Source organism: Hypomesus transpacificus, chromosome 3 (genome assembly GCF_021917145.1).
Source record: "Hypomesus transpacificus isolate Combined female chromosome 3, fHypTra1, whole genome shotgun sequence".
Lineage (NCBI taxonomy): Eukaryota > Metazoa > Chordata > Actinopteri > Osmeriformes > Osmeridae > Hypomesus > Hypomesus transpacificus.
In genome coordinates, this window is record NC_061062.1 from 4050984 (window position 1) to 4077657 (window position 26674).

General features: G+C 50.4%; 2 protein-coding genes across 3 annotated transcripts; both read right to left on the reverse strand.

The window, feature by feature from the left end:
* Window positions 1–1789: 1789 nt before the first annotated feature.
* Window positions 1790–9645, reverse strand: LOC124462846 (ovarian cancer G-protein coupled receptor 1). 2 transcript variants are annotated; one of them, XM_047014526.1, is made up of 4 exons: window positions 9523–9645; window positions 4159–4424; window positions 3776–3931; window positions 1790–3507 (listed from the first exon to the last, which is right to left on the reverse strand). In XM_047014526.1, the coding sequence occupies exons 2-4, from the start codon at window positions 4297–4299 to the stop codon at window positions 2749–2751; spliced, it is 1056 nt and encodes a 351-aa protein (XP_046870482.1). In that variant the 5' UTR covers window positions 4300–4424; window positions 9523–9645; the 3' UTR covers window positions 1790–2748. The 2 variants fall into 2 exon arrangements, with proteins under 2 accessions (XP_046870482.1, XP_046870474.1); XM_047014518.1 differs by lacking the exon at window positions 9523–9645 and adding an exon at window positions 9410–9512.
* A 226-nt stretch (window positions 9646–9871) lies between these two features.
* Window positions 9872–26669, reverse strand: ccdc88c (coiled-coil domain containing 88C; the record flags this gene model as incomplete). Its single annotated transcript, XM_047051407.1, has 23 exons — window positions 9872–12277; window positions 13097–13365; window positions 14321–14389; window positions 14623–14697; window positions 15337–15537; window positions 17883–18145; window positions 18478–18567; window positions 18952–19097; window positions 19284–19470; window positions 19800–19943; window positions 20514–20791; window positions 21000–21161; window positions 21322–21510; window positions 21700–21841; window positions 22924–23051; window positions 23309–23638; window positions 23762–24481; window positions 24785–24922; window positions 25065–25246; window positions 25351–25495; window positions 25684–25830; window positions 26054–26212; window positions 26538–26669. Coding segments are annotated over 23 exons (5181 nt in total), but the record flags the coding sequence as incomplete, so codon positions are not given.
* Window positions 26670–26674: the final 5 nt, after the last annotated feature.

A 26674-nucleotide genomic window follows, 5' to 3' on the forward strand; every position in this document is an offset into this window, starting at 1 on the left:
GAATCCGGACTGAAGCTCCAAGTATGGAAACGTTTTTGAATAAAGGAACGGAGGTGTGGTTCAGTGGTTAGAGCTGTCATTAGAACACACACACATATGCTAGGATGTGCCTGGACGATCGTGGGTTTGATTCCCGCCCCCTGCCCTGCTGTGATCCTGTGTGTGGTTACTCCAGCTCTGGAGAAACAGACAGACCAGAGGGCTGGCCTTCCTGCCTGGTGAACACTGTGTTCCTACTCGCTGGACACTGTTACTGTCCTCATCTGTTTTGCAAGGTACGGGGGCCACAGTACTGGGGCCACAGTACAGGGGCCACAGTACAGGGGCCACAGTACTGGGGCCACAGTACACGGACCACAGTACAGGGGCCACAGTACAGGGGCCACAGTACTGGGGCCACAGTACACGGACCACAGTACAGGGGCCACAGTACAGTACGGGGGCCACGGTACAGGGACCACAGTACAGGGGCCACGGTACAGGGACCACAGTACAGGGGCCACGGTACAGGGACCACAGTACAGGGGCCAGAGTACTTGGGCCACAGTACAGGGACCACAGTACAGGGGCCACGGTAAAGGGACCACAGTACAGGGGCCACAGTACAGTACGGGGGCCACGGTACTTGGGCCACGGTACAGGGGCCACAGTACAGTACGGGGGCCACGGTACAGGGACCACAGTACAGGGGCCACAGTACGGGGGCCACGGTACGGGGGCCGTGCCAGGATGAGTCACGGCTCTCCTCTGTCTGGAGGATGTTGTAATATCACTGTTGGTAGTTTACCTACTTTACTTGAGTAATTTCAATGTAATATGACTGTACTCTATCCTCATAGCAATCATAGGTCCCTAAGACACACTCAGGGACTGTCTCTGAGCATCACTCTACACCCACTGATAAATGTTGTGTGTGTGTGACATTTGGTGAACACAGATTTCCACTGACCACAGTAACACTAAGAAAGTAATGACATTTAACATGACATTTCACCCCTAAACTCTCATCATAAGCCTGCTTCCTAATTGTAAGCCTGGGGTTGCCATGGTGTCCAGTGATGCTCTCATTACCAAACTAATAAACACAAACTGGCCTCTGATTGGCTGGTTCTCCCTTCAACTGATCAGCTGTCCTATCAGCCGGCAAATTAATGATCTCCTGGGGATATCAAATAAACAATCAGTCAAAGAACCGAGAACTCAGACCAATATAAACAACCCCATCACACACACACCACAACTCTCAAACACACAGCACAACTTTCAGACACACACAAACAGATTTGTTCTCAGACACACACACACGTACACACACACCAATCAGCTGTTGGACTCAAACACACAAACACAGGGCTTCAGTGTGTGTGTTTTTATGTGAGCAATATCTGTGTCCTCACAAGCACCTCATCCACTAATACAGTTGAACATATGAAATTAAGAAGTTAAATGTGTGTGTGTTGTTGTTGGTTTCTGGACCCAAGCCACCCAGTAAAGGTGGTGAGACAAGCGAAGGCAGAGGGGAGGGCTAGGGTTCAACTCTGGAGCCTGAGTCTGTAATTCCCACAGGAACATAACGCTGCGTGTCATGATCCCCCTCAAGGTCTCCCTCTTTCTATTTCTAATGTTCTCTACTTAGCTCCCTCCCTCTCTCCATCCATCCACACCCCCATCTGCCCATGTCCCTGGGCAGGTCATTACTCATATGATTCATTAAGACCAAGGAACCAAAACATCTGTCACCAGCACCACACACACTAGTACATACACACACACACACAAACAAGTCCAATTTGTAATTGTAGTACAGTCTGGTTTATTACATGTAAAGAGCTAGACATACTGACTGACATACAGACAGAGAGAACATTGTCCATGAAGTCAAGAGGAGTTTTCATACACACCTCAGAATGTCAAATGGATATGGCAGCAGATCAGAGACACAAGCATACAAACAGACACACATGGACGATGAATCGCTTGACTCACGCATACTGCACAAGCCATTCTCACATTTCTCAAGGAACGTTTGTCAGAATAACTGCCAAAGGAAGGCATAAACCACAAACAAGGAGTATCGAAAGCAACAGGAAGACATCACTATACACCTCAGAATACATACTTCTTACAAAAATATACTTTCAACATAACTCCACAGGTCAATTTTTTTATAATAAACTTCATAATTAGGTTACACAGCCACGCATGGACATTAACTTATGTAAACAAAGAGGAAGATCTTACAGCCCTGCACGGTGATTGGCTGGCTACACAACCATGTCAATGGCTGATAATGAGAAAGCCAACCTCTTTCACTGGCCAGTTTGTCTCTTTGATCAATTCCATGCCTTTGCGGCAGAACAAGGGATCCTGGTTAAAGTGAAGTATATGACAGGGCAAACCAGGTGTGAGGGTTGAGTGAAGCGGGACCCACACAGACACCTCAGTTAGATATGAACCTGACCCTGAGATTGGAGCTCTGGTGGTGTTTGACCAGCCACAACCAAGGGACTCGAATGGCAACGTCATGGCAACGTCACGTTCTGTGAGTCTGAAGCTCAACATGGAAGTAAGTTTGCATGACATAAACAGAAACATTATATTAGCACGTTACATAAACACTATGACACGATATCAGCTTTCTGTCTATTTCTCCGAAAGCATACGGACACACCCGTTGCTGTGGCCGCTGATAAGTGTGTGTGAGTGTGCTTGTGTGTGTGTAGAATGTGCGTGTGGTACCCTTGGCGCCTACATCTCCACATTGATGGAGTGCAGCAGGGTGACGACGACGGCGGCGGCGGCGCCGTTCTCGTTGGAGGCCGCCACTTCGTTGGAGTCGCTGGTCTGCGGCTGGGCGGGGCTAGCCTCCCCCCGCCGCCCGCAGCAGCAGCAGAAAACCCTGGCCGTGGAGCTCAGCGCCCCCTGGAGGCTGCGCTGGGCCGCCTCGCTCACGAAGCAGTACAGCACGGGGTCGGCGATGCAGTTGAAGCTGGTGAGGAGCAGCGAGAAGTGGTAGTAGTTGAAGACGCTCACGATGAAGTCGCAGTCCTTCTCCAGAAGGGTGCGCACCAGCAGGAAGACGTGGTAGGGGAAGAAGCACAGCAGGAAGATCACCACCGTGCTGGTCACCAGCTGCTTGATGCGCTGCTTCTGGGCGTTCTGCGTCCCCGCACTCTTCCCCACCGCCTTCAGGACGCGCAGATAGGACAAGGCCAGGATGGCGAGTGGAAACAGGAAGCCCACGATGAAGCGGTAGTAGTTGATTGGGTGTTCCCACGCCTGCATGGGGTAGTGCTCGAAGCACACCGATTGGTTAGTCCTGTCCGTGCTCAGCTCTCTGTGGTGGAAGAAGACCACGCCCACGGCAATCTCCTTGAGCCAGATGGCGACGCTGGCGATGGCGGCGGCCTTCATGCTGCGGAGAGCGGTGAAGCGTAGAGGGTAGACCACTGCCAGGTAGCGGTCTAAGGAGATGCAGCACAGGAAGCCAACACTGATGTAGATGTTCTGGGAGAGCAGGGAGACACAGAGAACAGAGAGAGAGAGAGGGAAAGAGGTTAAGCTCAAATAATCAACATGTCAAATGACCAAGAATAGCGCATTACCTGACCTGATCATTATTAAGGTCAGGGGTTAAGAGTGAAGGGTTAGGGTCCTGGGTTAAGGGCTGAAGGGTCAGGGGTTAAAGGTCACTAGTTATAGGTTGGATGGTCAAGTTCAAAGGTCAAGGGTTGAAGGGGTCAGAGGTGAAGGGTCCTGGGTCATCCTTCACTACCTGATAGAGCAGGAAGCCGCACACCTGGCAGAGCCACTCCGTGTTGCGCCAGTCGTCCCCCTGGAAGATGTACTGCAGCCAGAGGGGCAGCGAGGCCAGGTACAGCAGGTCTGACAGGGTCAGCTGCAGCAGGTACACGCCCAGCTCGTTACGCACCTGCAGAGGAACACACCAGCACCACTACTTATTGGAGCGGACATTTCGTTTTTCACAATGAAAGCTCCAAGGATGAAAGGTGTGTTGTAATAAATAAATAAATGATCAGTACAAACAGATAAATAGTTAATAACAGTCAGGATAAGAACAATAAAACAAGACTCTTTTGAGATGAGAACCTAAGGAAATGAAAGAACCCAACTTGCAACTTAAAATACATCAGTCACCTTGAGCTGGAGCACAGCGTGGTAGAGGGAGAATACATTGGCAGGAATCCCCAGCAGCAGAACCAATAAGTAGGCCCAGGAGAACAGGTACTGGTGGATCTCATGGCTGATGCTGCAGTTGATGTACTGCTTCGAATTCATGGTCAATGTAGGGGGAACAACCGCATCGCCTTGCTAGCTCTGCCCACACGCGCACTGCTGGGTGGGTGCGGCGCCTATGGTCTGTTTACACAGTCGATAGATTGCCAAGGCCATTCCATTCTGACCTGGGACAGGCAAAGAATACCCAAACACGTACACACACAGAGACTCTGTTCATGCTTACATTAGAATAACAAAACAATAGAAAACTAGAGAGGGTACAAGAAGGATATTGTGGGCTGTGCTTTTGTCGGTTGCAATTTAACTAACATTTTACAACTGATATTTCTGTATATTTTATACAAAAAATGCATACTTATTATTTATGAAGATTTCATAGATTTAAAAGTATATATTTGTTGCTGCTCATTTACTATTAAAAATACAAGTGAAGAGTGAATGGTGACAAGTTAGGCTACATATCGCAGCCTCATAGTTGAAAAGTTGCATCAAAACGGAAGAAAATTGTCATTAAAAATGGTCCTAACCTCTATGACTTAAACGTCCCTTAAGTTTTACATTCTAGTGATATTTTCAAGCATTTAGCTTGCCCACATTCGTTCATTCATGAAGAACCCCCTTTGAAACAAGATGATTGTAACAACATCACCTTTAGTATTTCAGATGGAATCGCGATTCAAACAGTACCATCTGCTAACTGAAAATATGCCACCAAATAACGTAAATAAGCTAGACATTTATTTCGGGGAAAATATGGCATTAAAAAAAGCTTACTGGAAACAATCATAGTCAGCAACAAAGTGCCAAATGCGACCATGTGGTCTCAGTCTAGAGCCCTGCGTGGAGAAGCTGACCCCTGTAAATTGTACTACGAGCTAGCTAGCTAGCTAACTATAGAATACTGCCATGTGGGAATCGCAGGAGCTAACCAGTTGAAGGGTGTACTAAAATACCGGGTGTTGAAATCACAGCCTGGAAACATGCTTAGCTTCATTCTTGGCATCTCCATTGTAGCGCAAACATTGATGGAGTTTTAAGGGTGGGAAATAGTTAGGCTTATATAGAGCCATCACAGCCTGCTAGTTTTGCATTTCGACGATAACAGAACAGAAGTTGAGGTTAGTATTCTAATAGTTTCATCAATTGAAAAACGATTCTGGGACTTTTATTTAGCTTAGGTAAGGGGAGGGCCGAAAATGTTTTGTCGCCGTTTTGGCATTCTAGGTTAAACTGCGGTGAAATTGTTTTTCTTACCAGTGTCTCGCTAACACAGCGTTGCCGTGAGCTACAGTGGTTTAAAACTACAGGTAACTATAATTTTACTAACAAATCGTTTACATGTACGATCACGTAAAAGTCATAATAAATCCAAAAACTTATATTTATTTGTGTGGAATGTTTATTTTAACGATTGAAAACAGATGTATCTCAGACAGCTGTCATATATAGGCTATCATCAGGAAACGGTGTAGCCTAAATGTCATGATGCTATTGCTAACGCATCAGCCGCAGACTACTGTTTCCTTAAGTACAGAAGAGGTACTTTCTTAATCATATCAGCGTATATCACATTGTGAATTACATGTAATATACATTCACAATTGAGTTTTTTTTTTATCACAATGTTAACATTAAAAATCACCCTGCCTGGCCTCTTTGCTTGTGGCGTTTCTACAGCTGTCTTGCCGTTTTATGTAAATCTAGTTAGCCTAGGTATCTCCCAGAAGTTAACGAGCTGCTAAACTAATGTTCTACTATAGGTAATCACGTGTGTTAGTGACGTTACTAGAAAATTAGCCACTGTTGGCTTCACTTTTCGCCACAAAAACGTAATTTAAACCTAAACTGTGCAACGGAACATAAATCCCAATACAAGCAGCGCAATCGCTACCAAGACGAACAGTTGGACATCGACGTTGTCTATGTAGTCCAAATATTGGGATCCTATGGGGTGGGAAAATAAATAACAATACAAATAATAATATATATGTGAGAGAACAAAGTGCTCTTGCCGAAGTCAAACACAGCTAATAAGTCTAGGTTAAGAGAGCTTTGCACCAGACACCCATTTCCTATGGAAGGCAGATTAACCGTCAAGGGACAGCAGTGGTAGAATGTGTCCAGGCGACGGGGGAGAGGAGACACTGCCCTGACACCCTGGGCTCGGGGTTCGTGTTATCTTTAGAGGAGCAGTGACAGGGAAAACGTAGGGCTGCAGAAACAACAGTCACATTGGTGAACCATCATCTTCACAGCAGCCCACTGTTCCATGATGTGAGTAGGTGAGTGTGTCCCAGGGTCTGCGCTTATTATCAAGATTGTGTCTCAGCCCTGTGAGGAGAGAGGACAGGCCCATGGGTGTGCTGGATGATGGAGAATCTGGACTCTACTTCTGTAGATCCCCAGGCCAGGACAGCAGACAGTTGGTCCTGTCTGGACCCAGACAGTCCAGGGTACTTTGACTTTTTTCATTCATATACAAGGATCCAGTAGCTGCAGCCGTAGTGAACGCTAGGTTTTTTTGGATCTTTCTAAGGTGAATTCTTTCTGAGCCAGGCTCACCATAGTCAAGACTGAAATGTCAAAACATCAGTATTGACCAATTTTATGAATATCGGCCAATGGTATTGGCCAATAATCCTATTGGTGCATCTCAGTCAAGTGAATGTTGGTCTACTCTAGGGGAGTCAGATGGCTAAGGGGTTAGGGAATTGGGCTAATAATCAGAAGTTTGCCGGTTCAATTCTTGGCCTTGCCAAATGACGTTGTGTCCTTGGGCAAGGCACTTCACCCTACTTGCCCCGGTGAAATGTCCCTGTACTTACTATAAGCCGCTCTGAATAAGAGCGTCTGCTATGTGACAAAATGTAAATGTCCTCTCAGTTCTGTGAAAGGAAACCACACATTCTCAGTTCCGTTTTTGTCAGTGATGACAGCAGATGTGTGTGTGCGTATGCGTGTGCGTATATGTGTCCAAGGCATCACTGTGTTCAAAAACTTTACTGAACCCCTTTACAGAGTGAGTCACTGCTGCAGGAAGGAGCGAGGAAGGCGGTCAGACAGCTCTGTGTGATGCTCAGCTCTCACTCTGCTTGGAGTCCCCTATGGCGACGTGTTCAGTATAATACAACACGCTCAGGACATGAGCAGTACAGTGTGTGTGTGTGTGTGTGTTCAGGGTGAGGGGGGGAGCTTTGCTATGACAACATCCTGAGCAGTTTTTTGACTTTAGGGATTCGGAGATTAAACAATGTTCTGACTAACAGGTTAATCAGTGACATGAATACATGGAAACTATTTTTCCCAGGAACCATGAGGCAGAATTCTGCCCAGTTACTTTAAAAAGCAACCCTCAGAAACTTGGAAAAAACCTTTTTGTGAATGGACATGCAGGCTAAAGACTAAAATGTCAGGTACACCTTGAACGTAATCGTGATAAGAGCATAGAAAGAATATTGGAATGATGGTGTGGTATGGTGGAATGATTTGTTGAATTTCTGGTGAGCTGTTTCTTCAGTCCCTAGTGCAACCCATCTTTCCCATACAGACCTGTCTAGATCCAACTTAAACAGGATGTGGCGAAAAACAAACAAAACAAAAAGACAAATGAAAAAAAGACTTTCAGTACCTACCTTTCAGTAGGTACTGACTTCTATATTCTCTGCCTGTTGTCTCCCCCAGGAAACCACTACTATATAACTACATCTATAAACCACATGCCACAGAACAGATACACAACACAGAACTACATTTAGACGGATATTCACTTTGTAGGCTAAATCTACAGACAGGCCTACATCATCAGAGCCTAGTGTATTCATCACCTCTTCCCCCTGCAGCTCCAGAGACTGCAGACCTGCCAGGCTTCTCTAACAGTCTGAGGAGAATGGAGAAGAATCTGGGCCATGCGCTCTGGTAACCAAGTTCAGTTTAGCCGTCAGCTCAGTGGAATTCAGTCTGGTGGTTTGGTCAGTGGAACTCAGTAGGACACTACGGCAGCCTGATTACTAAAACTCAGGAGAACCAAATGGCGGCTCATTCAGTAGAGTAGATTGCTAAGGCAGCTTAGTCAGTCAGGTCCATTCGTATACATTTCCACTGGAGACTGATGGCAGGACCATGGCAACAGGCCATGGTGCCCGGAGAAAGGATGGCCCCATTTAAACCGGAGCTAAAGGGAACAAGGACCTTAAGAATATAAACTCCTGAGGGACAGTTGAGACAAATAGAACGCCTGGAGAACCGTCAGGAACAGTATACATGCTGGCATCCTGACTTGGTGGTGCCGGTGAGGACACCATCCTGGCACTGGCACCTTCTGCAAGATTGCCAGCAGGAGAGGACCAGTCTTGGAGCTGGAGGGGTTGGAGTAACTTGGCCAGGACTACAAGTGCCTTTAGAAAGCCTTGGTACAGCCCAGTAGCTGACCAAAAGAACACCCCAGAGACCATGCCTCCACCAGAGGAATGTGTTGGTTAGCCCCAGAACCTCTCCCACTGGGGAGTGCTTTCTGCTCAAACCTTGGAAAACATGCAGCTTGCTAACTGTCATTTGTCATTCCAGTCACGCGAAGTGTCTTTAGAATGTTCCCATTACAAAAATGTTGCACGTTGAATGTCACTCGAACGAAAATAACTAACTTTCTAAATCTATAAAGTCCAAAAGAAAGGGAGATAAAACGGGTCCACTAGGAACCTTGCACCTGTACCTTAGACAACCGAACACCTTCCACTTGCTGTTTTACTAAAAGACACGAGAGCCATCTTAACAAAAGCTCCAAATGTTTCAAGGATTTGATTTTGTTCTTCGGTCGATTCCGAGGAGGCAATTCTGCTCATAGTTGTTTATTTTGATTGGTGAAAAGTACACACAGCATACTGTGCTCCGAATGTGTGTGTTGGACACGGACACTGATGGTCAAGCCAATTTAGAATTAATTCATTATGCGTTTAAATTATAAAAACATTACATTTTTGCAAGTCAAAATTCAGATAACCATGTTTTTGGTAGGTTTAATTAAAGCATCGTGAAAGTAGAGATGAGAGACATTAAGCACCATAAAACGATCAGGACCACCATGTCAAATCAAAACAGAAATGCATGCAAAGTTAATAGGTACATGTGATAAAACAAGCAGCCGTTTTCTAACCTTATTCGTTAACTCCTTTCTTGTAACAGCTCGCGTGTTAAGCCCCGGTCTGAAACAGCTGCATGCTCTCAGACAGATGTGAAATGAAATAACGCAGGAAATAAGGATCTTACGGTATATCAACGGGGCGGCGCGTGTTGAAGTGCTGCTATCTTCACAGTAATCTTTGCTATGCCACTTGTAATTAAAACAGTAAAGACTCCTCCACATTCCACATTTCTTACTATGCGTCATAAAATTAATTCTCACCTCCACCCCTATTCCGATTAAAAGGGGGTTCCCTGTTTTGTCATAAACACTTACTTTCACAAACGTGAAATCGTGTTTGTGCTGCGCAGAGCGTGACAACCGATGACCGCAGGAAAAGTAAAAAGATGAAATGATTTACTTAAGTTAGAATAATTTAACTGCAAAAAAAAAAAGTTCTCTCAACCATCTGACAACAAAAAGACAACAAGAGGCTTCAGTTTACAAAACTTTATTATTAAAAAGGGTCAAATAGTTTTGGTCAGGAAAATTCTCTCACATGAAACTATGAAAACAAAAGCATTTTCATTAAATTAATTCCAGTCACAAAGCACGCTGGGATGACACAGTTTCATCCCAGTACTGTTTGGTCAAGACAGCCCTGAAACAGATTTGCTTGTTTGTCTGGACCTTGTGTGCAGGTTGGGCCAGGTCTGCAAAGAGCTAGCTGGATCTGGGAGAGCATCTCAGGTCCTTGTGGTAGTTTCACTTTCCCAATAGAAGACATACATCTCCTGCAGCCAGGCCTGGATTCACCAGTGGACTATTACATTTGATCACTTATTAACATATCTTAGAAATCTCCAATGTTGGACCTGTTTCAGTAGGTCTTTAAAAGTGGTATACATTTGGACTGAGACACAAGTCTCCTCATTGGACAGAAAATAGGAATCCAGTCTGGACAGGAAGTTGGAGACATAAGTGGGATGAGTGTTGTAGCCAGACTGTGCACCAGTACAAACTGCACCACAAAGCCAACACACACCAATCAAACAAAGACAGTGGACACAGTCATTTCAAAAGATCAGTCTGAAGAACATAAATAAATACATTGGAAGTCTTATTGCCTTTCGTGAGGTTTGTTTCAGTGTTTCAACATAATCAAGAACTCTACAACCACGACTGTGTAGTAACGGCATCAACAGTGACCGCAGAAACCCAGTGTTCAGACGCATTGACTACTTCATCATGTAAATCGTCATCCTCATCATCTTCTTCCTATAGTGCTCTTAGGAATGTATTTGAACCCAGAATTCATATTTACAGAACATTTTAACAGCAACAAGTAGCAGGGATATACATGGTTTTATTCTCTGTCTTGGTTCTCTGCTTCTCATTATTCTACAATCTCTCTCCCCCTCTCCCTCTCTCCCTCTCTCTCTCCCTGCATCCTCTACCCCGTAGTTAGGCTGACCAGTGTTAGTAGGATCTGGGCCAGCCAGTGTGGTCAGGACTCAGCCATGGCGGCCAGGGAGGAAACCCTTCCAGTAAAGCCCTGGAGAGCTGCATGCTGGGACGCCGTGAGGACCGAGAGGAGGGTGTAATTACACTGGGAGGGGTCGACAAGCTCCGTCTTGAGTGTCCTTCTGTCCCCTGTCAGAATAGAACTGGGACCACATGGCTCGGCTGGTGGGGGGGTGGGGGGGGAGCCTGAGAGAGGGTGGTGATCAGCAGAACTGGCGTGGGAGGAAGGAGCAAACATTCATGTCTCTAGTGCCTTTCATCTCTTTCTGTGTTACTGGAGGAGTACAGCTGTGACAGCAGACTGGGGAGAGGGGCGGGGCAGGGGGGGGTCAGTGGTCTCTTTGGGGTGTAGATGTCCAGCTGTGAACCAGTCAATTACAGGTTGGGTTAATTAATCAGAAGGGAACCGAGCCATGCGTGTGTGTGTGTTCCAGTCCTGCACAGTCCACCGTGGCAGTAGCTGTCCTGTAGGCTAGTCCTCACCCCAGACGTCTAGACGCAACCGTACTCGTACCAGACGGTCTGGGGGTCGTCGTTGGGGTCTGGGGAGGAGGGAGCAGTCTTGGGTGGCTCCTCTGTCCCACAGCCCACCCCGCCCCCCTCAGTCTTCTTCAACAGGGAAGAGTCGGACGTCACCCTTCCCTCCGCCTCCGCCTCCTCCAGACGCAGAGCCGGAACCGCCCTCACCGGCGTCACCATGGCAACCTCCCCGCGATGCTGCTGGGGGGCGGATCGCCCCTGAGACAGGCTGTTTCGATTGGTTCCTGACCTCCCCCCTGCTGCGCTGTGGCGGTCCGGCGGCAGGGACAGGGAGGATGAGTGGTGAAGGGGCGGGGCTAGGGGGGAGTACCCTCCGTCTCCATGCTGATTGGTGGTGGGGCCTGCCAGTCGGGCAGACAGGGGGCGTTCCCTCGCCCCAGAGCCCGCCCCGGGCCTCCTCACGACACCCTCCAGGGCACCGTCAGGACGGAAGCTGTCCGGCCCGTTGGACCGCAGCAGGTCAGCTGACGCCAGGCTGAAGGTTCGACTCAAACCACTACCAGCCCCGCCCCCCCGGGACACAGGGGAGTGTACGGAGGAAGGTCGGCCCACAGGTGTCCCCCCTGACCCCCCAAGCCCGTTGCTGGCCCTGTGAGGGAGGGTCTGAGAGTTAGAGGCGGGAGGGGCGGAGTCAGGCAGACGCATGCTGGGCTTAACGCTCTGGCCTGGCTTGTTAGCCCCGCCCCCCGTCTTGAGGGTGGGGGTGACGTAGCTGGTGGGGGTTTTAGTGCCGTCCCGGGGGGGAGGGGTCCGGCCAGGGGGGGCTCGGTCCCTCTCCCCCCCCGGACCCCTGGTGAAATATTCAGTCATCAGATCTTCTCTGCTGCCTGTCTGCACCTGGACGGATAGACACACACGCACAAACACACACACACACAGACAAACAAATAAACACACAGGGTTAGATACTCAAACTTTGCAGCTTCACATACTCTCCTAACCCTCACTAACTTCTTTTGTCAGGGGATGAGAACTCCCAGCAGATTTTAAACTTCCTGGATTAGTGACATCAGCATAGCGCTAAGGGGCTGATCCAATCAGAGCCCGTTTGTTTAGATGAACACAGGAGGGACAGAGAGACTAATCTCACTCTAAACATTACAAACAGAACTGGGTGGACCACAGATGAGTGTGTGGTGGAGAGTGTGTGTGTGTGTGTGTGCGTTGTGAGAGACTCCATCATGCATTTACCAAGTAAAACATGTTTACAGCATAGCAGGTCGTAAAGCCATCAATCTAAACACACACATGCACACACACATACGCTCACACAATTATCTGAATGGCCCTTTATTACAACAGGCAGTGGCCACCAGCCAAACAGCCAATCAACTACTGGTTAATTTAATTGAGACAAAAAGCCTTAAAACAAGCTGTAAAACAAACAGCACAATTGATTCCTCCATCCTGCTTCCTTCCTTACAAACACGATCACATTTCATGCAATCCGTTAGTTTGTCTGTCAATTACTCTTAATAACTTCATCACCGATATCATCATAACATGACGCACAGGCAGGAATGCGTACCAGTGCTTTATAGTCTGTTGAAAACTAAACACACACACACACAGCCAAGTTTCTCCACAATGCTAATGCTGACCTCTCCTCGGCTGTGATAGGACACATGAGTCTGTGGAGGCGTGGTCAGTACTCACGGTGGGCGGGGATAGAGTATTGCTCTCATACAGGAACTCCTCCAGGGTGACCATCTGGCTGCCGGGGGAGGACGGACGATTCCGGCCGGGGGCGAGGCCGGGGGCGAGGCCGGGGGCGAGGCCGGGGCGGGCCGAGCCTCTCTGGGGCGAGGGGTCGTAGGGGAGGGTGGAGCTGCGGGACAGTGACTGCTGGGAGGCTTCCTGGCTGAGACCTGCCATGTCATCACTAGACATGCTGGCAGAGCGACCCTGCAGTCGCTCCACAGAGTCTGACAGACAGACACACACAGACAGGCAGAGAGAGACAGACAGACACACACAGACAGGTAGAGAGAGACAGGCACATAGACACACACAGACAGGTAGAGAGAGACAGAAAGAGAGAGAGACAGACACACACAGACAAGCAGAGAGAGACAGACAGGTAGGCAGACAGACACACACACAGACAGGCAGAGAGAACCAGACATGCTCAGACATGCTTTTTGAGGGTAGACCTTAAACAGTAAATATCAGTGCAGACATGGTATGCAGTGCTTCTGGTGGTGGTATTTGATATTTAAAGAGCAAAGAGCTGGAGTTACATAGTGACAATGTAGTACTGTAGTCAAAGTGAAGTACTGTGAGTATAGCATGTAGCAGAAACATTATACTGTAGTCACAATGTAGTACTGTGGAAACTGTGTAGTGCTAAAGAAAGTACTACAGTCTCAGTATAGTACTGTAGCAACAGTGTAGAACTACAGTAACAGTGTAGTACTATAGTAACAGTGTAGTACTATAGTAACAGTGTAGTATTATAGTAATCTAATCTAACAGTGTAGTACTGTAGTAACAGTGTAGTACTGTAATAACAGTGTAGTACTATAGTAACAGTGTAGAACTATAGTAACAGTGTAGTACTATAGTAACAGTGTAGTATTATAGTAATCTAATCTAACAGTGTAGTACTGTAGTAACAGTGTAGTACTGTAGTAACAGTGTAGTACTGTAATAACAGTGTAGTACTATAGTAACAGTGTAGAACTATAGTAACAGTGTAGTACTATAGTAACAGTGTAGTATTATAGTAATCTAATCTAACAGTGTAGTACTGTAGTAACAGTGTAGTACTGTAATAACAGTGTAGTACTATAGTAACAGTGTAGAACTATAGTAACAGTTTAGTACTATAGTCATCTAATCTAACTGTGCAATAACAGTGTTGTGGGGTAAAGTTGTCACCTCGACAGTTTACAGGAGAGTTGCTGCTGGAGGTGTTGTGGCTGAGCTCGGCAGAGCCTGGTCTATATCCTGTACACACACACACACACACACACACACACACACCACAGAGACACACACCACAGAGACACACACACGCCACACACACACCACAGACAGACACACCACACAGACACACACACGCCACACATAAACAAAACTCAGATAATGAGGAACTCATTGATTGAGGGAGAAAGTGTGTCGTGACAGAAACCAAGAAGGCACTCAAGGAACTTTCCACATCGATCCAACCGCTCCTCTACCTGTGTTTCCATGGAGACCAGATCCCCCCAGGGTGTCGGAGGGTAGCAGGCGGGAGTCGTCGTCGTGTAGCAGACCTGGGTGTGGGGGAGGAGACGGTCAGACACCACAGCACCCCCAGACGACAGTTTGGAACTTTCTTTGCTTAAACCAGAGGAACTCGTTGGTGAGACGATGTTCTGTTGTGTACAGCTTTGCTGTTTGTTTACTTTGATTCCCATCATTCAACTGGGACCAACCAGCCGTGTAAGTGTTAAATGAATAGTGCTGTTATTTTCCCTTCCAGATACATTATATGGAGCCATAGGTAATGAAGGCCTAGTGAGGCTGTTGTAGCCTGCGGCCTCAGCTAGCTTCCTACTGGATCGTGTGTGTGTGCAGCTTCCTGCTGGAGTGTGTGTGTGTGTTCCCTGTAGACAGCTGGGTCGTGACTGAGGTACTCTCCAGGAAGCACAGAGGCTCTGAGCAGCCCCATTGGCTGATGACTGACCAATCAGCGCCATCTGATTTCAGAAAGGTGTGTGTCTGAGCTGTGTTGTGCCTAGATACAGTACAAAGCTGCTGTGACACGGGGCTAGTCGGTGGCAAAGCAGCAAGTGACATTGTTGGAAAAAGGTAATGTACATTTTAATAATTTAAATAGACTCTGATTTTATTCCTTTGTTTTTTTTTCTTCATTTGCACACACATTCAACATGTAAACCAATCTGTGCTACCTCGGGTCCTGCGACTGGGCCTGGAGCCGGGGGTGAGAGCAGGGGTGGAGGTCTGGTTGGAGGGGGTGGAGTATGAGACGGCTCCCAGCTCTCCTCCTCTCCTCCTGGAGGAGAAGTCTTCGGCTGCACCCCCGTTGACACTCTCACTACTGCCCCCTGGTGTCGGATACAGCTTCCTGCAACTGGAACCTCCGTGGTCACCTGACACATAAATTACAGGTGTCTCACACTGATGAACCAATCACTGAACCCTTCCAGTTGAAACATCACACAGAGTTTTCACGTGACTCGACAGCGCTGCAGACAGGACACGGTAAGAGCAGGTACACAAGTGAGGACGGAGGACAGCATGTAACACGCATGTAAGCAGCATGTGTCTTGAACAAGGTTCTTTTTCTCAGGACATGAGGAAGTGAGACAGGCAGAATGAGAAGACCAGGGAGGGGTGAGACAGGTGGGGGGAGAGGAGCATGGATGGGTGAGACAGGTGGGGGGAGAGGAGCATGGATGGGTGAGACAGGTGGGGGAGAGGAGCATGGATGGGTGAGACAGGTGGGTAGAACAGAACAATGTGAGGCAGCATGGTGACGTCTGGGGGGAAGACAGACACACCATCATGTGCTCAGTGACTACAGCTCTGCCAGAGACTGGCTCTTTCCTTAATCTGTCAACCCCCCCTACTTTCCCCTCTCTACCTCTTCTTCCCCCTCTATCCCTGCCCCCCTCTCCTACCCCCCTCGTCCACCTCTCTCATGCATGCAGCCCTCGTGTCCTCTCACCTTACATACAGTAGATTTATGACTGTCTAGATTACACTAGCTCTGAGTGGTGGCCTCGACCAACCCCCACTTACTAGATTAAACCCTCCATCCTGTCTTCCACACACAGACATGCTCACAGAACAAGCCAGGACACAATGTCCACACACAGGTGCGCACACACACACGTACACCCACACAAACGTACACACACACACACATACAGACAAAGCCAGCTGTGGTAAAGCTGTCTGTACTAGGAGCTCCAGGCTGGCAGGACTACTTACTGCACGTTCTAGAGTCCAGACAGGCCAGGATAGCTACAGGCCCCTCAAGAACCTGCTCACAGTTCAGACAGTGTGTGTGTGGGCTTGTGTGTGTGTGTGCCTTTTTCAGGGAGAATACTAATAAGGGCTAATAAATAAAAGTATGGGAGAGAGTGGATGGGTGAGTACAGGTAAAGATGACAAAGATGTTGTTGAAGATGAAGGTGATGATGATGATGAAGATAGCAGCGGCATTAGAAGGCCTCGCCAGGCCCCAGAGGTTCGACAGAGCAGGTGGTGATGATGTCAGAAGAGGACCAGAAACGCAGCCTCCTGGAGAGAGAGCCCCGAGCAGCGGGGGTCCGGGGGCCCCGCTCCTTCTCCTGGCTCTTACTGCGCAGGAACCTGAACCGCTTGGCGGCCAGGGGGGCCAGCGGGGCCGAGAGGGGGGCAGGGAGGGCTATGGTGCGGGGGCAGGAGGGTGATGTCGAGGGGGGGGCAGAGAGGGGGGCACAGAGGGGTATGGAGAGGGGGCAGGAGGGTGATGTCGAGAGGGGGGCTGGGGAGGGGGCTACATGTGGCGAATGTGTTATGTTACACACACACACACACACACACACACACACAGATGAGGGGTCGGATGAAAGGAGAGAAAGAGAAAAGAGCAAGTGGAAGAGAGAAATCTGTTAATGGTGTGACTCTTTACCCATAGAATGATCCCCAAACAACCCAACAGAGACAGTAAAGGCGTCATGGCATGCAATAGAACCCAACGCTACTCTAGTAAACATGCATTACAACCTAAGTAGAACTAACAGAACCAGTCATCATGCTGAGAAAGAAAACCAGATTGAAAGTAATGCGGGAGAGAGACTGTGTGTGTGTGTGTGCACTGCCCTCTAGTGGAGCACAAGTTCCATCCAAGTGTTGGAAAGAAATGGGGTTTGTTAAGCGGGTGGGTTTGATGTTTATTTGTATTTTCATGTTTTTCTTCATTCAGTGATTTTTTCAAAGTAGGAGGTGGTGCCACCTGCAAACACAGCACAAGCCTGCCTGCCTGCCTGCCCTTTCACACAGCCTGATCAAGGTTTGGGAATGTTGCGCCTTTATGTTGCCTCGCAGTTCTGTGTAAAACCGTCATTAAACTGGCAGTGGAGGAAGTGACAGAGCTGAGTGTGTGTGTGTGTGTGTAGAAGAGAGAGCCTGGAGGGACTACACACACTAGACCCCGACTCTGACCACACACATCTGATTCCGGAACGCCAGCAGCCCATAGAGGGGTTATTACAGGATCTCTAATACTACAGGATCTCTGCTTAGAAAGGCCTTCTTACTGACCGTCATATTGCCAGTCTGTCTGTCTGACTTACTGTCTGTCTGTCTTACTGTCTGTCTGTCCAACTGTCTGTCTGTCTTACTGACTTACTGTCTGTCTGTCTGACTTACCGTCTGTCTGTCTGACTTACTGTCTAACAAACAGTCTGTCTAACTGTCTAACTTACGGTCCTGCTGTTGGACTTACCTCTGATGGAGTGGGTGGAGGTCTGTGAGTTATTGAGAGAATTGTTGTGGGTGTGGTTTTCCTCGGGGGGGTCCGATCCGAGGCGGGACTGGCGAGGGGGCAGGGGTGGGGGCGGGAGAGGGGGGAATCCGTCTGGGTAGTCCAGAGTGGGGGTGTCTGGCAGGGGCAGGTCAGCGGCAGACCGAACCCTCTCTCTGGAGCTGCTGTCCTTGCGGGGTTTGATGAGCTTAGCCAGGGCTTTAGCCCCCACCCACTGGCTCTTCCTGGTGGGACAGACAGGATATGAGGTCAGAAGGTCACACAGGAAAAGATGAAGAGGAACTTGGAAGATGTGAAGCAACCAGATCATACCCACTCTATACTGTTCAAACAGAACAGAGTACTGTGAGTTTTGCATTCCCATCTGGCTCAACCAATGGGATCCTCAATTTTTGAATTTTCACGGTGCACACCTGATTATGCTTTGTGTTATCCTCCTTCCCTACATCTTTCCCTCCCTCCCTCTCTCCCACTCTATCTCTGCCAGTAGTTTGAACTGGAGACGCAGCACTGTCTCCTGCCTGCTGACAAGCAGAAACCTAGAGACGTGTCATACTTCTTGGGCGCAGGGTCGTAGAACTTGTACTGGTCCATGATCTTCTCCTCCAGCTTCTCCTTTTGTCGTCGTAGGGTGTTCAGCTTGTCTCTGCGGAGCGCAGGGAGAGGAGCGTTAACACAAACACTCAAGTAGGAAGCTACCACCACACCAATGTTTTGTTTATCTATCCTACAACCCCAACACCTAACCTTAACCCTAAAACCAAACCTGTACCCTAAATCGAAGCCTAAACCTAACTCCTAACCTTAAAACAACCCAAAACTCCGAACCCCAACCCTTAAAGTAAGTCTAACTAACACTATTTGTAGCTCCAACCACCCTAAAACCCCCTAGAAATAGCTACTTAAGTTACGGGTCCCCCACAAGGTCAATATTTTCTTAGTTTACCATCCTTGAGGGGATTTCTGGTCCCCACAAGGCTAGTAAAACAAGCCCCCCCCCCCCTGCCACCACACACACACACACACTGACATGTAGAGCTTCTGCTCCTCGTGGTAGTGCTCCTTGCTCTCCATGGTGCGCTCCAGCAGGGTCTGGTTCTGTTGACTCAGCATCTGGATCTGGCTGAGCAGGTGGTGGTTCTCCTCCTCCAGGTTCCCCTTCAGACGGGTCAGCAGCTGCACACACACACACACACACACGCAATGTTACTACTTTTAGAAACATACACACACAATATTCTTACTTTTGGAAACACAAACACACACAATGCTCCTACTTTTGGAAACGCACAAACGTGCAGAGCCCAAACACCCCCCCCCCCCCCACATAAACGCGCTGGCTCTCTCCCTCCGCGGTCCTACCTCACAGTGGTTGTCCAGCTTGGTCATGGAGATGTCCAGGCCCTGGTGCTGCTCCTTCAGCTGGTCGTACTGCGCCTGCCAGCGGTTGACCTCCAGCTGGGCCGAGTTCAGGGAGGTCTTCAGCTCCTTGGTGTGCAGTTGAAGACCCTCGTACTCCTTAGTCAGCTGGCTCTGGGATTGGTTGACCCTGAGGGAGAGGGGAGGGGTTAACGGTGAAGGGGAGGGTCTAAGTTGACAGGGGAGGGGCTTGTTAAGTAGCACGCATCATTCAATAATAATACATTTGAATATCAGACGTGTTTATTCAAAGCGACATGCAAGAGATTCAAACCGGCAGTCTATCGATCTGCAGTCAAATGCTTTACCACTGAGCTCCGTCAGTCAACCAAGCTATTACATGACCAGCAGAGGGCAGAACTGTATAGCTGGATGGTTGTAGGGGAGGCTTCAGGACAATGTTGAGGGTGTACTGTGGTGGTTTGTGTATGTGTGTGTGTGTGTGTGTGCGTGTCTGACCTGCTCAGCTCCCCCCTGAGGCCTGAGTTCTCCTCCAGGAGGATGCTGTTTGTGTGGATCTGCTCCTGCAGACTGTGTCTATCCTTCTCCAGAGAACCTTCCAGATCCTCCAGAGCCTCCTTCTGCTGGAGCATCACCATGTACCTGAAGGAGCGGAGGAGAAGCAGGGGTGGAGGGAAAGCAGGAGTGGAGAAGTGGACCAATTAAGAAGGAGGAGGAGGAGTGGCACAGGAAGGAGCGTGAAGTAAATGATGGGGAGGAGAGCAGAGAGCAGGAGGGAGTTGGGGAGAGAGAGTGGGAGAGAGAGAAAGAGGAGGAGAAGAGAGAGGAGTTAAGGTCAGGGAGCGTGCTTTGTTCTTTGGGTGAATGCATGTTTACAATGTGAGCATGTGGTGACTAAATATAACCCCCTCTCCCAAGGCTAGGCTGGCCGTGCAGCTCCACCCTGGAGCTTGTTACACAGGCACACGTGGGACTACAGTAGTATCATGAAGGGGTCACACAGCCTGCCCTGACCTGCTTCTGGGCCTCAAAGTGTGTGTGTGTGTTGGCCTTACTTGGCCTGCAGTGTGCGTGTGTGTTGGCCTTACTTGGCCTGCAGTGTGTGTGTGTGCGTGTTGGCCTTACTTGGCCTGCAGTGTGCGTGTTGGCCTTACTTGGCCTGCAGTGTGCGTGTTGGCCTTACTTGGCCTGCAGTGTGCGTGTTGGCCTTACTTGCTCTGCAGGCTGCGGTGCTCCTGCTCCAGAGCCCTCTGGCTGCTCTTCAGTGCTGCATGCTGGGATATGAGATGCTCGTACTCGGCCGCCTGCCTCTCGTGCACGCCGAGCAGACGCTCGTGGTCCTGCAGAACGCCCTCGCGCCCCGCCCTCGCCTCCTCGCGCTGACGCTGCCACGCCTCCGACTCCGACTCCAGGGCCGACACCTGACCCTGCAGCACGGCATTCTGGGCCATGAGTGATGCACTCTGGGAGCTGAGGGTGGAGTTCTCCACCTGGGGGATGGAGGGGAGATGTTAGCGGTTGTGTCTGGAGGTCTGGAGCGTGGTTGTCAGTGTGTGTACCTGCAGCTTGATGATTCTGAGTGTGTGTACCTGCAGCTTGGCTGTCTGGGTGTGTGTGTGTGCCTGCAGCTTGGCTGTCTGGGTGTGTGTGTGTGCCTGCAGCTTGGCTGTCTGGGTGTGTGTGTGTGTGTGTGTGTACCTGCAGCTTGGCTGTCTGGGTGTGTAGAACAGTGTTCTGCTCCTGCAGATTGGTGGTCTGTCTCTGCAGCGCCACCGTCTGGTTGTTGAGCTGAGAGTTCTGGGAGGCCAGCTGTCTCTGCTGCTCCTTCTGAAGCTGCTTCTCTGTCTGCAGCGCTGCATTCTGCACGCACACACACAGGAATTATTAAATGTTGTTCCCTTTCCAACAGAGACTCAGCATGTCAACAAACAGGCTGACACAATAGTCCGTAATCCCTAAGCCAATCAAATCCTTTAATTCAAAACAGGCTCCACCCCTTCCTGTTGTGTCCACCACTCACGTTTTTCTCGATGTCAATGAGGTGGTCTTTCAGCTTGAGCAGCTCTGCTGTGGCCTCCCTCTGTTCCACCTCCCTTTTCTCCACCCCCTGCCTTGACCCCTGACCCTGCAACGCGGCATTCTGGGAGCTCTGGCTGTGGGCCTGCTCCTCCTCCTGCCGCTGGCGCAGAGCCTCCAAGGTCCTTTTTACCTGCACACACACACACAAGGATACTGGATATGGGGAACATACACCATGTGTGCTTGTGTGTGTGTGTGTGTTTTTGTCTCCGTCTGGCAGTGGGGGGGGGGGGGGGGTATGTATGTGTGTGTATGGATATGTGTGTCTATGTATGTATGTATATATATGTGTGTATATGTGTGTGTATGTGGTCCTCACGGTGCTGAGCTCAGTGCGGAGCTGCTGGTTGAGGCTGCTGGACTCCTCCAGACGTGACTCCAGCCTCAGGATCTTCTCCTCCCGGATCTCCAGAGTCTTCTTCAGGGTCGACTCGATCTTGCTCTCCAACAACTTGTACTTACTGATGGGTGCAAACAGACAGACAGTCTCATGATGACCACAGTTTCCCACTAGAACTACCAACAGGACCTAGGTGCAGACTTGCATTTAATGATCCATTCGTTCAGAGGGTATGTATCATGTATCTGATGGCACGGTCCTGGAGTGGCCTACAGGATAGGGGACAGTCCCCTGGGTCTTGGAGGACAGCAGTGTGTGGCAGGGCCAAATAGGAGACACCAGGATCAGACCAGACCATGTTTTACTGCTGCTGTCTTCCCTCAGGCTGAACTGTGCCGTTACTGGAGCTTGGGACACTGGAAACCCCAGCCAAGTGGTGAAACCAGATATCATTACTCTCTTACACACACACACCCTCTAACGGATTACCAAACAGTATAGGAATGTGAGAGTGACTTCAGCAGAGTTTTAACCCAATAGTGTCTAGTAGTGCATAGTAGAATTTGAACAGTTAGAGAGAAGAAGTCTCAGTGTTAATGATGAATTCACTTGACAGGACGATCTCTCCCAGGATATAAATATCAGAAGGAAAACGAATCCTTGAAGCACATGGGAAACAATCACTCCTTGAGGAGCCACAAGTCCCGGGTTCAGCTCACAACCGGACTACAACTCCTGAAAGACTACAATGCCATGCCACCACTCAGAGAAAGGCAACCAACCATCTGCTGTCCAGAAAACATTCCACAGGAAATGAGTCCAGCAGTGGTCTGTAATCTGCCACTTCTGAGGGCATGTCATAACTATAATAAGGCAGAAATAGACCTATAGCAGCACACTGCACATGCCTTGGAGATACATTCTGGGTAGAGTCACTCTGGTTCAAACCACCACACAGAAAACCAGCGTGCACAGGGGCACCAGTACCAAGACAAAGAGAGGCACACACAATTCAACGTTCAATTCAACGGAGAGAATGTTTGAAGACCACACAGACATCAAGGACACAGCACCCAAGACTCACCCTTGGTACCTGGCATGGCAGGTAGGGGGCAGCGTGGAGCAGGTGACAACAACAAGCTGAAGGTTACCAACCAGCACTAACAGGGTTCAGGTGGGAGTGGGTGTGTGTGTGTGTCTTACTTGTCCTCCCAGCTGTGCTCCTGCTGCAGCAGTTTCTCTCGGTTGAGGCCCATCTTCTCCAGCTCCTGGCTCAGAGTCTCCAGCTTGTTACACTGCTGCTGCACCTGCAGCTTCTCCTTCACCAGCTCCTACACCCCCCCCCCACACACAGCAGGTCAGAGCAAACCCACAACAACAGCTACTGACTAGGTGTATGCGTCCAAAACCCCAAAGGCTATATATCCTTCCCCACTATCTGAGAATCTAGACCTGGTCCTCTGAAGACACATCTGTTGTTGTGTAGCCTGGTTGCTGCTCGATCGTGGGGTGTTTTTTGCATCAACCCCTGACCCCCTGACCTTTAACCCCACCCCTGACCTATGTCCCCAACACCGACAGACGTTACCTCTCGTAGCGTGGCCAGCGTCCGCTTGTCGATGGTGGCCTGTTTCTGTAGATCCTTGTTCTCCTTCTCCAGCTCCTTGACCCGCCCCGACACCTCCTTCAGCCTGTCAAGCTCCTTGCTCAAGGCCCCGCCCTCCTTCTCCAGACTGACCAATCGCAGGGTGCTCTCCTCTAGTCCCGCCTCCTTCTCCTCCAGCTGCTGCCTCAGACGGCGTCCCTCCTTCTCAAGCTGCTTCCTGTCCTTCTCTGATTGGCTCAGCTCCTGCTCCAGCACTCTCTTCTCTTGCTCCACACCCTCCAGTCTCTTCCCCTCCTGGCGAAGTTCCTCCACCTACGTTCAAGGTCAATTTACGGTCCATGGAAGGTCATCAGACATCAATAAAGTCCCAACAGTGTTTGGGATTTGAACCAGCAACCCATTGGCCCGTGCAGTACACCTAACTGGTCCACCTACCTCCCTGCGTAGCTGCTCCAGCTTGGCCTGGCTCTGCCGGGTCTCCCTCTCCAGACTCTGGCTCTGGCTGGTTTTGTTCTCCAGGGCCTCCTGCAGCCTCTGAGTCTCCTGGGTCAGACTGGCACAGCTGAGCTCCAGCCTCTCCGCCCTCTTGGCCTGACCCCTCATCTCCTCCAGCGCCCGCGTCAGCTCCTCCCGCTCCTTCTCCATCTCCTCCCCCTCCACCTGCAGCTGGCACAGGCGTGCCGAGGCCGGCCGGAGGGTCTCCACGCTCCTCCTGAGCTCCATGTTCTCCTCCTCCAGGACCCTGTGCTCGGCCTCCAGGCTGCCCAGCCGCAGGCTCACGTTCTGGGCCGTGTCGGCCAGCTTCTTCAGCCGGCGGTTCTCCTGCTCCAGCTCCTCCGTCCTCTCGCAGGACATCCTCAGGGAGGCCACCTCCCTCTGCAGCGCCTCCCTGCTCCTCTCCAGCCTCCCCGCCTCCCTCTCCAGCTCCTCGCAGCGCTGGCTCCTCTCGTTCAGGTCCTCCAGCTCCTGGCTGGCCAGCCGGGCCTGGGCCTCCAGGCGGGCCAGCTTGGTCCCCGTGTCGGAGATGGTCTGGTGGAGGACGCGGTTCTCAGTCTCCACCTCGCGGACGCGCGCCTCGCTGTCGGCCTGCGCCCGCTGGCGGAGCGAGCTCACCGCCTGGCTCAGGTGCTGCTTCTCCTGCTCCAGCTCCACGATCTGGGGGGGGGGGGGGGGGGGGGGAGGGGGGGAGGGGGGGGGGGGAGACTCAAATGAGAACGAGTTTGGCCTTTTCATGGCTTATTGAACAGAGATAGATACAGAAATGCACAGGAGAGACATAGAGAGGAAGACATGCGGAAATAGCCAGATTCGAACCCGGGCCGCGGTGTTTGGGCCTCAGCCCGTATGGTAAGCGCTCCACCCATTGAGCAACGAGCAATGACAGTGAGATACCCAAAGTGTGATCCCTGTATGTTCCCTACTGTGTTGGTGTGTATTGGTGTGTGTGTGCTCCTCTACCTGTCGGTCTTTATCAGTCTGTAGTTTGTGCTTCTCCTTCTCCAGCTGCTGCTTGTCCTTCAGAAGCTCCTCCCCCAGGCTCTCCATGTCCTGATTGGTCTGTTTCTCCTGATCCAGCAGGGTCTGCAGACGCTCCAGCTGCAGACACACAAGATGGCCGCCGGTCAAGGTCAGCCAGAGCCGCAAACAGGCACACAATGACAACAGACAACGCGATGACAACACAGGCACAAAGCCCTGGTGAGTGTGTCTATGTGGGTGCAGTCCAGCGGTGTCCTACCTTCTTGCTGAGAGCCTGGTTGTCCCTGTCCAGCTCCAGGTTGCGTAGCTGGGTCTCCTCCAGGGCCAGCGAGGCCTGCCTCAGCTCCTGGATGGTGCTCTGCAGGGCCTGGTTCTCCTTCTCCAGCTTGAGCAGGCTGCTCGACGCACACTCGTTCATCTCAAACACAAACGACTTCCGGGCTGTTGGGGTGAGAGAGGGGAGCAGTTAGGACTGGTTGTGTGCATGTGTATGTCCATGTGTGTGTGTGTCTGTGTGTGAGATGGTGTGTGTGTGTGTGTCTTACTGTCGTTGCTGTCGTTGTTCTTGGCCAGCTGCTCCAGCTCCCAGCCCAGGTGAGCAGACTCGTTCATGCTCTGTTTCTGGGAGATCTCCAGCAGCATGTTCTCCTCTATCAGCTCCTCCAGACGCTTCTTATCCCCGTCCCGGTCCTGAGGGGAGAAGGAGGGTTAGCACACACACACACACCCTCCCACACACACACACACACACACACCCTCCCACACACACACACATGCACACACCCTCCCACACACACACCCTCCCACACACAACCCCACCTCCCACACACACGCATGCAAACACACACACACCCCCACCTCCCACACAGGTGTCTCACCATCTCCATGTCGTGGAGTTTGGAGCGGAGCTGCAGGCTGTCCTTCTCCAGCTCGTGCAGCTTGTCACAGCGCCCCCTGGCGGCGCTCAGCTGCTCCTCCAGCAGAGCCTTGGTCTCCAGCAGGGTCATGTTGTCCTCACGCAGCTCCTGAGAGGCCAGGCCACAGCAGACAGGCCGTTTGAAATAATCATGTGTGTGTGTGTCGGTCTGTGTGTGTCGGTCTGTGTGTTGGTCTGTGTGTGTGTGTGTGTGTGTGTCGGTCTGTGTGTGTTGGTCTGTGTGTGTGTGTGTGTGTCGGTCTGTGTGTGTGTGTGTCGGTCTGTGTGTGTGTGTGTTGGTCTGTGTGTGTGTGTGTGTGCGTGGCTCCCACCTCCACCCTGGTCTTGTAGAAGTGGACGTCGTGCAGCTTCTCCTTGCAGCGCCCCAGCTCCGTCTCCAGGCGGTCCACCCTGGCCGCCTTGTCTCTCAGGGCGTCCACCTCGTCCCGGTACACACGCACCGAGCGGGCCTCTGCCTGCAGCTGCACGCTCTGGGAGAGAGGAGGAGAAAAGAGGAGAGAGGAGGAGAGAGAAAGAGGTGAGGAGGGGTGGAGAATTGACTGAATAGAGCAATTGTAAAAAATCAAATATTAATACCATTTTAAAAAGAGTGGAAAGGGATGAGTGGGAGAGAGTTTGAGAGAAGAGACATGAAGAAGAGGAATAGAAGGATGTCGAGAGGAGGAGGGATGGAGGACAGATGGTGGGAGGAATACAGCAGAGGGATGATCAAAAGCGAGAGGATGGAGGAGAGAAGAGGAGGGATGAGGGACAAAAGGGGGTGGAGGAGAGGAAAGGTGGAGGAGAGGAGCTGACCTCCTGCTTGAGTCTCTGCAGCTCCTGATCGAGACGCTCCACCTCGTGTTTAGAGTCCAGGAGCTGCTCTGTCTTCTCCTCCCTGACACACACAGACACACACACACACAGGCGCACGCACACAGCATTTACAGTTC